The 14,478-nt window shown below is 38.6% G+C and overlaps 1 protein-coding gene across 5 annotated transcripts in view; it reads left to right on the top strand.

Annotated features, from left to right (window-relative positions):
• The first annotated feature begins 192 nt into the window (after positions 1–192).
• Fbh1 (F-box DNA helicase 1) overlaps positions 193–14,478 on the top strand; it is a 50,435-nt gene continuing 36,149 nt past the window's right edge. For 2 of the 5 annotated variants that reach the window (XM_026391783.2, XM_026391788.2), the window contains exons 1-2: positions 435–541; positions 12,641–12,796. In XM_026391783.2, the coding sequence (XP_026247568.1) occupies position 541; positions 12,641–12,796 (157 nt within the window). In that variant the 5' untranslated portion in view covers positions 435–540. Of the gene's footprint in view, positions 277–434; positions 542–12,640; positions 12,797–14,478 lie in introns of those variants that run through there. The other 3 variants (XM_026391787.2, XM_026391786.2, XM_026391785.2) reach the window with 3 other exon arrangements.

Raw genomic sequence — 14,478 nt, 5'->3', positions numbered from 1 at the left:
CCGGCCCACGTCGGCTGTAGGGATGAGTGCGGGGCTGCGGCGCGCTGAGCCTCCCACTGCAGAGGTCTGACTCCTACGGGCGGTGTTCCTGTACTCTGCCCACTCCTCACCCAATCAGCAGTGGTACTTGGCTACCTCCCCGCCGCTACAGCTGTAGCTCCCGCGGGAACCCAGGCAGCTCTAAGGAACTCTGGGAAAGTTTCCCCTAGCCTCTCCGCACGAGCGGAAGCACGGACAGGGCGTGGCTCGCTGGCGGAGGCCGCGTCCTTTACATTCGTGAGTTTCTATTGGTTACTGGGGCCATCCGTCAGCCAGTTCCTCCGGTTGCGAGTCTCTATTGGTTCTTGGGGCCGTCCGTCAGCTCTGGCGGCGGGTGCTTCCCTGGGCTGAGGCGGGGCGGAGCTCGCGGAGGAAGTCGGTGGCTGTCTCTGCTTGCTGTCTGGGACGGAGGAGGAGCTTGCTGCGGGCGACGCTGGGCTGGGCGGCCAGCGGCGCGGGCCTTGAGGCAGCGTTGGCGAGGGCTCGGGTCCGGAGTGCCATAGTGCGTGAGACCGTAGACATGGCAGGGAGTCTAGGCGGGGATCCGTGGCGTGGAAACTTAACCTATGGGGCTTTTCCCGGGGGTCCGGGCCTCGGGGGTGGGGCCCTAAGTCAGAGGGCGGGGCGGGGTCGGTGGAGGGTGAGTGTAAGGGGCTTCTGGCAGGTGCTGGCGTAGAGATGTGCGCACGGGGGAGGCCCGGGCGCCGGGTGAGCTCGGGCCAGGTCCCCGCCCCCACGGTGCTCTCTGAGGCCCAGGAAGGGCCAGCTCGTCGTTTCTCTGGGGCTGGTGGAGGAGGTACGGGGACGTGGCCTCGGTTGCTGGCTCATCTACTCTGATGTTTTGACCTTGGGCAAGTCATTTTCTGATACTCTGTTGCTTCTCTTTCCCTCCCCCTTACCTGGATATAAGAAGATTAAGGTGATGTGGGCAGGCCTTGGGCTTTGGAAGGATTCGTTGAGATTTGAGTCAGCTGTACAAGGGGTGATGGAAATGCTTAGGTTAGATATGTGTTCCTTACCCGACCTTAGGAAGAACTAGTCATTTAACCTCCTGGTGTTTTCAGTTCCTTTAGGGCTAAAAAAGGGGTCTCAATTATATGTTAGATTTAAGAAGTTATTCTTTCCGTTTTGGTATTGCACTCTGATTTACAAAACACCTGACATTCGATTTCTAACCCACGAACATCATTCTGGTTTTACAGGTGGGGAAATTGAGGCCTAATGAAATTAGTGATTTTAACAAGGTATGGATGATAAAGTCTTCTAGAAGGAAGAATAGCACCAACTGTTGTGTGTGCAAGTGCCAGATACTGCTAAAATAAGTGGGAGATAAAATGAAAACTCAACTGTGTGATCATGACAATAAGCTCCCTTTACTAATAAGTATATTCAACTTGGTTTATTTCCTGAATGGTATGGTTACTGGAGACAGAACGGGGTCAAGTTTGTCAAAGTTTATTGATGCTTACCCCTTCTCCAAAGTGGGATGAGGTTACAAGATGATCAAATACCAGTGCTTTTAAGTGCAAAAAGTTTTAAAACATGCCAAGCGATGTGTTACTGCAGCTGTTAGAGTCAGTGCAGATTTGAAGTTGAGGTGTCTGGTAAACTTTTTGCTGCTAGTGCTTCTCTCCACCCCATTGTCTATACTAGTGCTTCTCTCCACCCCATTCTTTTCTCCTAATTACAGATTACCCCACCTTCTCTTGCCTTTTGTCTCCAGTTTCCCTGTTTTTCTTTTCGTTTTTTTTTTTTTTTTTTTTTTGAAACAGAGTCTAGCCATGTTGCCCAGTCAGGACTCGAACCCCAAGGCTCAAGAGATCTTCTGGCTTCACCCCCTGAGGAGCTGGGACTACTGATGTGTGCTATCATGTCTGACTCAGCTTCCCTATTTGTTTTTAAATTGAGGCACATGGTTCACAATAAGGAGGAATATTTGAATCCAGGATAATTAATTTTTTTCTTGTTTTTTGGTACTGGGGATTGAACTCAGGGACACGCAACCACTTAGTCACATCCCCAGCCCTTTTTGTATTTATTAGATACAGGATCTCACTGAATTGCTTAGCACCTCACTTTTGCTGAGTCTGTCTTTGGACTTGTGATTCTCCTGCCTCGACTCCTTGAGCTGCTGGCATTACAGGTGTGTGCCACTGGCCCGGCAATAATTAATTATTTAATTGATATTCCAATTTGATTCTGTCTATCCTGTCTGCTTTATGAACTTAGCTTTGGTCTCTTGTCTCCCTTTGAGTAACTAGATGATGAAGTATGTGAATCTGTGCCATAGTGTCTGTGATTTTCTGGAGCAAAAGCCTGGTCTGGAGGGGTGTGTGTGTGTGTGGGGGGGTGGTCTCTGCAGTAAACTTATCACCCAGTTATTTTGGGGTTCTAGCTGAATTTTTTTTCTTATTAGGTTGCCCATTTCTTTTGTGCAAACTTGGAGTTTGTGGTATGCCCTTTACTGTCTCACTTCTGTAATTGTCATTGGTGTTATGAGTAGCTACTTGACTGTTTTTCCTTTTTCTTGAACTGTATTGCATGGATATATAGCACTCAACTTAGTCACTGAAGTACTGATGATTTGATATTGCTGATTTGTAAGTACACAAGACTGTTAGACTTCAAAGTCTAATTTCAAGTTTGTTTCCATTATCTTTTTTTTCTGCTTACCATTTCTCTCTATCCTTTCTAGGCTGATTCTTTTTTTTGGGAACTGAATATGAATTCTGTCTTTGCTCTTCTGGCTGTGAAGTTACCTAACTCCTAGAAAATTAGCTATCATAATACCACAAGTCTTTTATCTTCATTGACTGTTCAGATGCTTTTGAGGACCAGTCTCAGTCAAAGTATCTTTTGGAGCTTAACCTGTATTCTACAGATACTTTTTTTTTTTTATGTACCAGGAATTGAACCCAGGGACACTTAACCTCTGAGCAGTGTCCCAGCCCTTTTTTTGTATTTACTTTAGAGACAAGGCTGAGTTGCTTAGGGTCTTGCTAAGTTGTTTGAGGCTGTCTTTGAACTTGCCATTCTCCTGCCTCAACCTCCCAAGCCACTGGGATTATAGGCTTGTGCCACTGCACCCAGTCCATAGATACTTTAAAATAAAACAAATTATTTGCAAAACTGGAGCTTTAGATCTCCCTTCACTACAGGAAAAAAACAAAACATAAACCTATTTCTCCTTTTACTCTTTAATATGGTTAATGAATCATTTTTCTTAATGTTCTCTTCATCTTGTCAAAAAAACCCTTGTTGATATTCATCTGTCTTCAGCTAAATTTCTGTTGCTCTTAGGCTTTGCCAACTCTCACATTGGTTGGTAGAGTGACTTTCTGACTAGTTTTCCTGACAGTCTTCATGTCTGTCTAAAATTGATTGTGTAATGATCCTGCTTTAAAATAGAAGACACCCCTAATTGCCTCCATGACAAAGGCCAGTTTCTTTAGCAGGGTGTTAACAGACCTTCATAGTCTAGCTTCAGATGCATTTTCCGGTCTTATTTCCCATTATTCCCCATTAGTGAACCTCTTGTTCTGACAGAACCCACCTTTTCGGTCACAACAGTGCTTTACTTTGCCTCTGTGTTCTTGCACCTTTTTTTTTTTTTTTTTTGGTGGTGCTGGGGATTGAACCCAGGGCCTTGTGCATGTGCGGCTGAGCTACATCCCTAGTCTGCACATATTGTTTCTTCAGCCTAAGGCTCAACTCTTTGTAAAACCTTTCCCATCTTTTCTAACTCTGTTTACTTCAATAGCACTTGTTTATGTAACATATTGCTTTATGTTTAGTAATTTGTGTTTTGGTAGTTGCCTTATGGTCTGACTTATTCATTTTTATATACTTAATGTCTGAAATAACATTTAACATCAAGGATACCATAAGGAAAGTCTTCATGGAGTTTATAATGAAACTGGGACGTAGTACATATGTAAAAGTAGTTGTGGAATAAGTTGATAGTAGAAAAGGACTTTCAAACATATAAAGATATATTTTAGACAGTAAATAGAGGTCTTCTTGTTTTTCCTTTCTTTTGTCATTCTGTTCCTTGTGAGGAATGTAGAGAGAGAACAGCCCAACCCATCCTATTTCAAGGGAGCAGGAAGTATTTCAGAGTATGAGATGATTCAGGGAAGAGTGAGCCTACTGACTTGGGCCTTTGAGTGTAAAAAGAAGCAGGATGTAGTGGCTGGAAGGGACCTGGCTTTGTGTCAAGAATGATTGTATCAGACAGTGGAGCTAGGTCTGTGTGTTCTCTTTCTGTGTTTGTTTCTTTTAGAACTAAGGGGGAGATATTTTGAAGCTTTTCCATTTGAGTATACAGTAGAAGTGATATTTTTCTTGCATAGTGTTTTCTGCATATCTATTTGTTATTAAATTTCTTTGGTTGGGACATTTCACAGTGATTAAAAGAGTGATATAGGAATTAAATATGAGTGTTTTGAAGCTGTTTTAAAGCTTTCTGGACACAGAAGGGTGAACATTACAGTAGGAGGCACACTATGCCTGGAGAGCCACAAGACCTAAGTTCTTGCTGATAATCTTCTCTCAGCCCCAGTATAACTGTGGCACAATCATGGAATTGCTATGGAGATAAAATAAGAATATAGGGGGACTAGGGTTGTGGCTCAGAGTTAGAGTGCTCGCCTAGCACATGCAAGGCCCTGGGTTCCATCTTCAGCACCACATAAAAATAAAATAAAGATATTGTGTCCATCTATGACTAAAAAATAAAATATTTTAAAAAAGAATATAGGAATAATCTGCAGTAGCTATAAAGCACTCAGTTATTAAGATCATTTAAGATTCAAAAGTCAGGGAAGACAAACTCAACTTTAGAAGGAAGCCCTATAGTTTTGTAGTTGTCCATTTAAACAGCAGTTATTTATGAAACAGTTTATGTATTGGGCACTGGTGATGAGTAAGTTTTTGCTGTTTACGTTATAACATAGAGCTCTTAGCCTATGAGTAGAAGACATATTAAATATGTCCCTAGATAAGTAATTGCTATTAATATAATAATAATACCAACATTGCAATGAAGATATATTAAATTTATAATTTGTATAAGGCACAAATTAAATTCTTATGACAAGAATTTTTACAAATGTCTCAGAAGGACAGGGAGGTTTTATTACTGCCAAGTGCCGGTGAGTATTTTAATTACAGTGCTGGAGATAAGGATAACACACATTTATTTGTGTTTAAGTTGGGTTATGGTTTCACAGGCTGCACTCAGACCTGTCAAGCACCAGAATTTTACTGTTATAATAATGGACTATGTCGCAGGGCACCTCTTTTATCTCCATAGGAGATACCAGACCAGGTATTGATTTACTCATCTTTGCACACCTGTCCATCAGAAGGAAAGTGAGAAGCATGTGGAGAAACTAGCCAGATAAGGTTAGGTTACTTTAAATTATCATTAATTAGCAAAATTAGGTATGGAATTATGAGCAATTTTTCCAGTAAGGGACATTGTAGAAGTTAACTTGATTCTCCCCCCATCCCCCCCCACACACACACAGTTCGAGTAGTTATTTAATGATAATCAGTCCCTCTAGGAATTCTGGGCAGTTACTGTTTTCATCTTGTCCTTTTAGGTTTGTAACCTATAAGTTCAAGAGGACTTTTTGGTAAGAATTCTAACGAGTAAAGATAGGGAAAGAAAGGAAATTATGATCCTGTAATGGTTAGGTTAAGCATTGCTGCAATAACAAATATATCCAAACATGAAATGATCTCACGATAGAAGTTTATTTCTCAATTCCATAATAATCTAAGAAGGTTCCAGATGATGGGGGTTGTTGGAAGTTTTTTTTTTTGTGTGTGTGTGTGTGTAGATGTTTTGGTGGAGAGGAGATGTTTTTAAAGCAGTAATCTAAGGTCTCAGGCTGTTAGAGGCATTTCCATCTTGAATATGTAAGGGTAGCCTGAGGAATCAGCTGCCCAGTTAAGTTAACTGGCATAGTACGGAGGACAGGTCTGAAAAAGGCACACGCCGCTTTTATTCATACTGCATTGGCTAGCACTCAGTCTTAAGATGCCTCCAGTTGTACATAGAACTGGAAAGTGTAGATAGTTTGTGCTAAGGAAGAAGAGGAACAGAAGTCTGCCCAAAACCCAGAATACTCAGTTTCACTTTCTGTACTTGTTCTGTAGGTTGTTTTTCAATAAAGAAGTTTAAAATAATGAAACCAGACAAAAGAAAGCATAACTGAGTAATTAAAAACATGTTTTTCGTTCAACAAGTATTTAAATATTATCTGCAGTTCTGTGCTAAGCCCTTTGAGGGATAAGTGATGGTGAATGTGATCCTTACTTTTAGTGCAAGTAGTAGAGTGTGAGTAATGAGTATAGTTCAAGGGAGACTGCGGAGAGCCTGATCTGCTCCATCAGGGATGCCTAGGGAATGATACAGGGTGGAGCAGGCTAGGATAAAATAGACTGTCATCCAAGTGAAGAGTTTGACATTTGGAAAAGAGCCAAACCGCAGGTAATGACTGCCTTAAAGTCAGCAATGACCAGAAAGGCAGAGGTGCCAGTGGTCCACTGAGCTGGAGCTGAAAGCTAAGGGTATTAGTAGAGGAATATCGGTTATTAGAAAGAGGGACCCTAGAGTAGGGGTCAGAGAAGTCACTCTAAGAGGGCCGTCCCATAAAAAGCAATATGGGAATGGGCTTACCCGGGCCTGGGCAGAATTGGTTTTGTTTTGTTTTTGTTTGGTACTGGGGCACTTGCCATTGAACTACACCCTCAGTCTTTTTTACTTTTTATTTTGAGACAGGGTCTCCTTAAATTGCTTGGGCTTCCCTAATTTGCCCAGGCTGGCCTTGAACTTTTGATCCTACTGTCTTCACCTGATTACAGGCGTAGCCACCTCACCTGTCTGGGCAAAGTTGTTTGACAAAATGGTTTTCATACATTGTCAGTTTTTTTTTTTTTTCCTTTTTCTGGTCCTAACATCTAAAGGATATGACATTAATTTAAGTTTGGTAGGGATACAGGGGTACAGATCCTTTGGTATGGAGAGAAATAATTTGAGCATTTTTTTTGGGGGGGGTGTCTCACATGGTTTGGAAAGCCTCATGAGCAATTCTAGCCCTTTCCATGCATAGGAAACCTAGTTTAGACATGGTTTCCCTTTATCTGTGTACATTTATCATGTAGCATTCTTTAACTTCACTTCTTAAGAGTCACAAACAGCTTCTAACAACACCCTGTAAAAGAGGTGTTAAGTACATTCACTGCTTAGGAGGGAGGAATAAAATTAGGTTTGTGTGACTCAGGGAAGAAAATTATATGGAAGAGTCAGCATTTGAGCAATTTTTATTTTGATAAAGTTGTATTTGAAATGCTTTTTAAAAAGGCATATTAATAAAAATAAAAGAATGATTGAAATTTTAGTGTAGGTTTTAAAAAATAATTTAGCAAGAACACTAATGCTATCAAAATATGACTCATGTACCTTTTAGGAGACGTTCAAATTGGTATGGTAGTCACGTAATTCTAAGAGTTTCCTTGCTAGGTTTTGACACAGGTACAGAGGTAGGTTTTGTTACCCTCACTGTGGGTGTCACAGTACTCACATATTATAATAGGGTTTTTTGGGTTCAGTGTGTCAGGTTATTATACTCCCCATTTTCATAAATTTTAGTAATGCATGTACCTGCCTGCAGGAGGTGGTCTTCTAACAGACTACCTGGCCTCTGGGTTGAGGCTTTGAGGAGGTATTAAATGACTTAACTTCAGAACAGATAGATTCAGGGCTCATAGCTCTCACTTCAGTGTATGACAGCACTTATCTCCAAGGGACCGGAGATGCAGTTTAGTTCTCCTGTTTTTCATATGTAAATCTGATGAAAGTGCCAGCTCTACATGCCTGCAAGTCATGACTTAGCACCATTTCCAGTGGATAATAGAGGCAATTTGTTAGTACACAGAAGCCATGTCTCCCAGCTGAGGTGCCCTCCTCCTCCAGTTGTTAATCTTAGCTCCTTCTATAGAGGCTTTATATCAGAAGTACAGAGGAATGTATCAGAACTCTCTGGAAACAAAACACTTTGTTCTAAAGTTCCCATTAGCTCTCTTATTCTTGTGCTTTTATTATATTTCTGCAAACACGTAACCTTCTCAATAAGCATTTTGAATTCAAATGTATTTTATGAAGTAATACATAAATAAAAATATATACCTGTACATATACCTGCATAGACCTCACAAAAATATACCTATTTCCCCCCCAGTTTCTTTTAGGAATGAACACCTTGGATGTTCTCTTATCTATCTGGTGTACCTTTAAGGAGGTCTCCCAGTGGGTCTGCCCTTGCCAAATTCCATGTTAAAAGTCTTGACCCCTTTTACCCTATCCTTCTGGGCCATCTTTCACTCATTACTTATTTATTTTTGTTATTTAAAAATATTTTTAGTTGTAGATGGACATAATACCGTTGTTTGTTTATTTAATTTTACGTGGTGGTGAGGATAGAACCACATGCCTCACATGTGTGAGGCAAGTGTGCTCTACCACTGAGCCACAGCACCAGCTCTCATTATTATGTGTTCTTAGTCCATTCAGACTGCTATAGTAAAATTTCTATTATAAACTGGGTAGCTTATAAACAAAATAAGTGTATTCTCCCAATACTGGAAACAGGGAAATCCAAGAACAAAGCACTTGCAGATTTGGTATCTTATGAGGGCTCACTTCTTGGTTTGTGGGTGGTATCTTTTCACTTTGTTCTCACACGGGTGAAGGGGCAAGGGAGCTCTGTGGAGTTTGTTTTATAAGCACACCAGTTCAATTCACGAGGACTTAAGACCTAAACACCCCTCGTAGGGTCCCAACTCTTAATATTATCAGATTGGGAGTTAGGATTTTAACATGAGTTTGTGGGGACCTAAACATTCAGTCCATAGCGTGCACTGTGTGTCTGGCATTGCTGTGTGCCGATGGTATGGCAGTGAAAAAGGCAGACTAGTTCTTATCTTGGAGCATACTAACTGTATTTTTGACTCTAAAGCACATGATTGAGACATGTCAGTTTGATGATTAGTGTACATGCCTGTTTTTCTTACTAGGGTCCCTTTGTTGTTTAGTTGGCTGGAGAAAGATGGGATGAGGCCATTCTTCCATACTTTACAGAAAAGGTTCCAAGGTTCATCCTGTATGCATAAGCATACAAATCTGTACAAATCTATTTTCAGCCTCTCTTTTGTATAACAACAGTATATCTTTTTTTAGAGTTTTTTTTTTTTTGTTGTTGTTGTTGATGAACCTTTATTTTATTTCTTTGTGGTGCTGAGAATCAAACCCAGTGCTTCACACATGCTGTGCCCCACATATGCCAGGCAAGTGCTCTATCTCTGAGCCACAACTCCAGCCTCTAAATAAATATTTCTAAAAGTCACATTTAGAAGTGTATCATGGATTTGAACACGCATCAGAATTCTTAATTAAGCCTAATGTTGTTATTGGTTATCTGTCTCTTTACTGATTTTCAGAACCCTTTTTACCTGACTTGTATTTACCCCGCTAAGCAGGCCTATGACTGGCCCCCTATTTTGATGGTTTTATCTGTGAAAGCTTTTCCTCTCTAGGCCAGTTTGGCAATAGATGTTCTTCTGTTTTCATGAGATATCTTCTGTCTGTTCGTAACAGTTCTCTAATATCTCCAATTCTAATTGTAGACTATGCTTGTCAGCTCTGAAGCATCTGGAAATATTGAGACTAGAGATCATTTTGATAGCTAGGAATAAGGGGTTTGATGCATGGAAGCCTGCAGCTGCTCTTCTGGGAGAGCCAAGTTGGAGCATCTCATCTAGGGCCCAGATAGTTCTACATTGGAAGGCACCTCACAGCTTTTCCTTATTTCTTTTCCATTCTTACCATAGGGCCTCTTTCAGACAAAATAATAATTGGGTTTTATTTTTGATATGAAAGGTTTAAACAGAGGTGGTAAAATTTGAAGTCTTATTTTTAAAAGGGATCAGGCTTTGTTTTTTCTCACAATGTAGAGAAGTTCAAACATATCCTTTTCTATGTAGAAAACTTTCCTTTTTTTTTTTTTTTGCTTTTATGTGGGTGAATAAGACTTGTTTAGAGAAATTGTTGAAAAACAACAAAAAATTTTACGAATTCATTAAAGCAATGAAGATATTTGATTTTCTGTTAATAATGATTGAGATATTACGTGCTGTTTTATAAAGCTATTTCCAACACAGAATTGGCTGTAATTGGGCTAGCTGCTGCTGTACTTCCTGTCGTCCCATTAGATGGAGTCATCTTAATATTTTAAAGATATTTCCATGTTTTAAGAAAGTTAATCAGATAGGCCTTGTTAAATAGAGGAAGCAGATAGATATATTTTCATAGGGTTTTATATTTGACAAACAATTTTGGGTATATTTTCTCATTTAATCCTAAGTCTCTAAGAGAGAAGCAAAGTGACCTGAAGTCATATAGCAAGCAAGTGGTCAGCTGGACTCAAACCCAGTTCTTCTGTTAGGGCCATCATCTATGCTAATCAGTGCTGCTCTCATCAGAGTGAGCATTTCGTAACTGATGTTGCTGTAGCTTAACAATGGTAGTACTGCATGTTCTAAATTCAGTGGTTCTGTGGTCTTCAGCATCCTTTTAGAGTGGCTCACAGAACTATTTTTGTGTGTATAATTTATTTTTGAGAAGTCTTACAATTCATGAAGTTTTAAAAAAACTTATATTACACCTTAAAAGAATTACTGAATTTAAAAAAAAATTTTTTTAGTTGTAGTCGGACACAATACCTTTATTTTATTTATATGTGATGCTGAGGATTGAACCCAGGGCCTCACATGTGCTAGGCAAGTGCTCTACTGCTGAGCCACAACTCCAGCCCGAATTAGTGGAAATTTTAAGGGTGATTTTTCTGAAGAGGCTGTTTACTGGGAAGGAATATTGATTAAAAAATATTAACTGTACTAGTTATACTTAGTAGTGTTTTGATTTTATATGTTTTAAAGTATAAAGGAAATGGCTAGTGAGATTCAGTTTATTTTAGGACTTGTGAAAATAAGGTACTGGTAAGGAACTGCTTTTATCCTCTTGATCATCTCCAACAAAAGGTAACTTTAATTCTATATATCTGTACTACTATTTTTTTTTTTTTTTTTGGTACTGAGGATTGAACTCAGGGGCACTTGAACCCTGAGCCACATCCCCAATCCTATTTTGTATTTCATTTAGAGACAGGGTCTCACTGAGTTGCTTAGTGCCTGGCTTTTGCTGAGGCTGTCTTTGAACTTGCGATTCTCCTGCCTCAGACTCTTCAGCTGCTTTACCACACCAGCCTCTGTACTTATCTTAAAACAACAACAAAAAACTATTCTACTTATAATTTTAATGCTATGGGGAAGGAGGAGGTATTTAGATCTTACCTGAAGAACAGAGAAGCATGAAGAATCTTGGCTAAATATGAAAAAGCATTGCGTGACAGAAAATGAATAATATAACACAAAATATTTTTGTACTTTTTTTTGTTGTTGTTGGGGATAAAACCCATGGCCTCACACATATACCAAAGCATTATAACACTATGCTATACCTCCAGCCCCTTTATTTTGGTGCTATTGAAACAGAATTTTAGGCTCAGTTGATGCTGTGATATATTGCTGAGAGAAAATAGGAACTTTCCTCCTCTGAAGGTCCTGAAAAGTGGATTCTATTCTCTTTCTCTTGGGGCCTTTCTCTTGTCCTAAATCTATTCTCCATACTGAGATGCTCTTGGGCCTGAGAGCTCTCTGCATTATGGTCATTCTCTTGAGTAGTTTACAATAGTTTTATTATGTTTGTTTGCTTCTGAGACTTATAGATACTGGTGTGTGTGTGTGTGTGTGTGTGTGTGTGTGTGTGTGTGTGTGTGTGTATGGGATGGTAAATTTGTTTTTTAAAATATCATAGCCGACTCTTTTAAGTTTATATATATGTTTTTCTAACCACAATTGAAAAAAACAGTGGACAAAGATTAAATTATAAAAGTTCTTATTATTTTTTTAAAAGCTGTAGTTAACTCTTAAATTTATTTGTGGTTAGTGTAGCAACATATGTGGCCTAGACAGAGGCAAGGAAAAGCTGCCAAATATCACTTATTCCTTAGTGGCAACTTCATTTTGAATAAATATCTCATGATAAAGTTCTCTAGGAAGTTTAATTAACAAATACTAAAAAAAAACTCATTTTAGAATCTTATAATGTCATTGGAAATTCTTAAATTTTAAGAAGAAATCCTAAGACATTGTGAAATCACTAAAAGATGGTGGGCATATAGGGAAGACAGAAGGGCTGATTGGGTAATCAATAAAATCACTCCTCATAGGCTGGGGCTGGGGCTCAGTGGTAGAGCACTTGCCTTAGAAAGTGTTAGGTCCTGGATTCAATCCTCAGCTCCACATATAAATAAATAAAGATATTATGTCCACCTACAACTAAAAAAATAGTTTAAAAAAAATCACTCATTAGTCACTATGTTCCTAAAAAATTGAGTATAATTTGCTGATTGCCTTGTAGAATTGGTGATAACTAATGAATATCCCATTTCTTTTGCCTGTTGGTATAATACAGTGAGACGGTTTAAGCGGAAGCATCTTACAGCCATCGACTGCCAACATTTGGCTCAGAGTCATTTGACTGTGACCCAGCCCTTCAGTCAGAGATGGACAAACAGAGATCCGAATCATGGTCTCTATCCTAGACCCAGAACAAAAAGAGGGAGTAGGGGTATGTCTTCAAAAAAATATCTTACTTTTCAGAATCTGTAGTCTGTATGGCCTTTGGATAGCTTCTAGTATAAAAGTACTTATAAATATTGCTGCTGTGATTTTGTAGTCCTGTTGTAATAGTTTGACAATTGTTTCATTATTTTTGAATTCTCTGTGAAAATTCTATCTTCTTATAATGTTGATTAAAAACCCCAGGGAACCTCTTAATTTGTGAGTTATACCCTGATAAAAGACATGAACCAATATCACCAGTTTGCCAGTCCAGAAACATTTGTAATTACTTGAGTATTAATCATCTTTGTCCAAACTGTCACTAGGTCCACTGTGTTATTATATTTCCTCATTCAGTGCTTTCATGGCACAGTGTGCCCTGTCATCTAGTATTTGGACCATTGCAGTAACCTTTCTCCTTGACTTCAGATTTTTTTCAAATCAAGTGGAATATGTGATAATGAATTGTTGATAACTAATAAATATCCCATTATTATTTTCTATAATGTTACAGCCATTCTTAAGAACTTAATATGTTTTCTTGTTAATACAATGGAATCAAATTTTTGCTTTCATTACCTAATGATTTTAATTATTAAAATTGACATATTTGTTGTCATTGACATATTGTACTCATTTGTAGGATACATATCATAATTTAATGTGTATATACAGTGTGTAATGATCAAATCAGGATAATAACTCTTCTGTCTCCTCATTTTGGTATTAATTATAAACATGCAGAAATTCTACTTCTGGGAGTTTGGTTCTCTTATTACCTTTCCCTGTACCAAATGAATTCCTGCTTTTGTTCATACCTGTTAGTATAATCTAGATTGCCTTAGTTCCCTTTGGTATGTCTAATTTCAGAATCCAATTTAAATATAATCTAGTCATCTTTAAATATTATAATATGTGTCAGTTTTGGGAACTACTGTAACCAATTTTAAACTACATATTGTCTGATATTTAGTTTGTTTTGTGTGTACAAGTGAACTTCTCATCTATGTTGTAAGTTCTGTAGCATTTGGAATATGGCACTAAGCATGTAGTAGGATCTTAACTATTAGTGTGACTGAATCTGACAATTAGCAAATAGCAGGATTTAACCAGGCCTTATTGTCTTTAAAATTCAGGATATCTATCAGAGGCAGTTATAATTGTTTTTTCCCCTAATGTAGAGGAAATATTCATTTCATTTCCGTAAATTTAATTAAAGGTCAAGCCTTCTTTCAGTTTATTCTCTTACTTTCCGAAGTAAGGACGTTGGCCATAGCCATTTAGAAAGGAATGTATATAGTTGTGTATTTAGTTGTATATTTATAAGGTGCTTACTTCATTGGCTTTTAGAAATAATTTTTTTGGAGTCTGAAAATAGCATGGGGATATGGGAAATCACTATGTAGGCTTCATTACATGCCTGAAATGTCTGTGAGATCATGGACTGTCACTTTATATTTGTCTTAGAATTATGAGTAGTTAGTAAATGGTGTTTAAATAAAGTGTAGAAGAGATTAAATACCACTCTAATTATATGATAATAATTCTGATTTCTTTTTTTAAAAAATAAATTAATGCATCAGCTTCACAGAGGAAATAAAAAGGGCTTTAACTCCATCAGATGAGAAGAATAGGACTTTCCAAACTTGATAACCTAAAGCATATTCCTTTTTACTCACACAAAAGTAG

The sequence above is a fragment of the Urocitellus parryii genome, chromosome 9 (genome assembly GCF_045843805.1).
Source record: "Urocitellus parryii isolate mUroPar1 chromosome 9, mUroPar1.hap1, whole genome shotgun sequence".
In the NCBI taxonomy this organism is placed as follows: Eukaryota; Metazoa; Chordata; class Mammalia; order Rodentia; family Sciuridae; genus Urocitellus; species Urocitellus parryii.
Note: the sequence above shows the minus strand (reverse complement) of the source record. Positions and strands in the feature narration are given on the sequence as shown.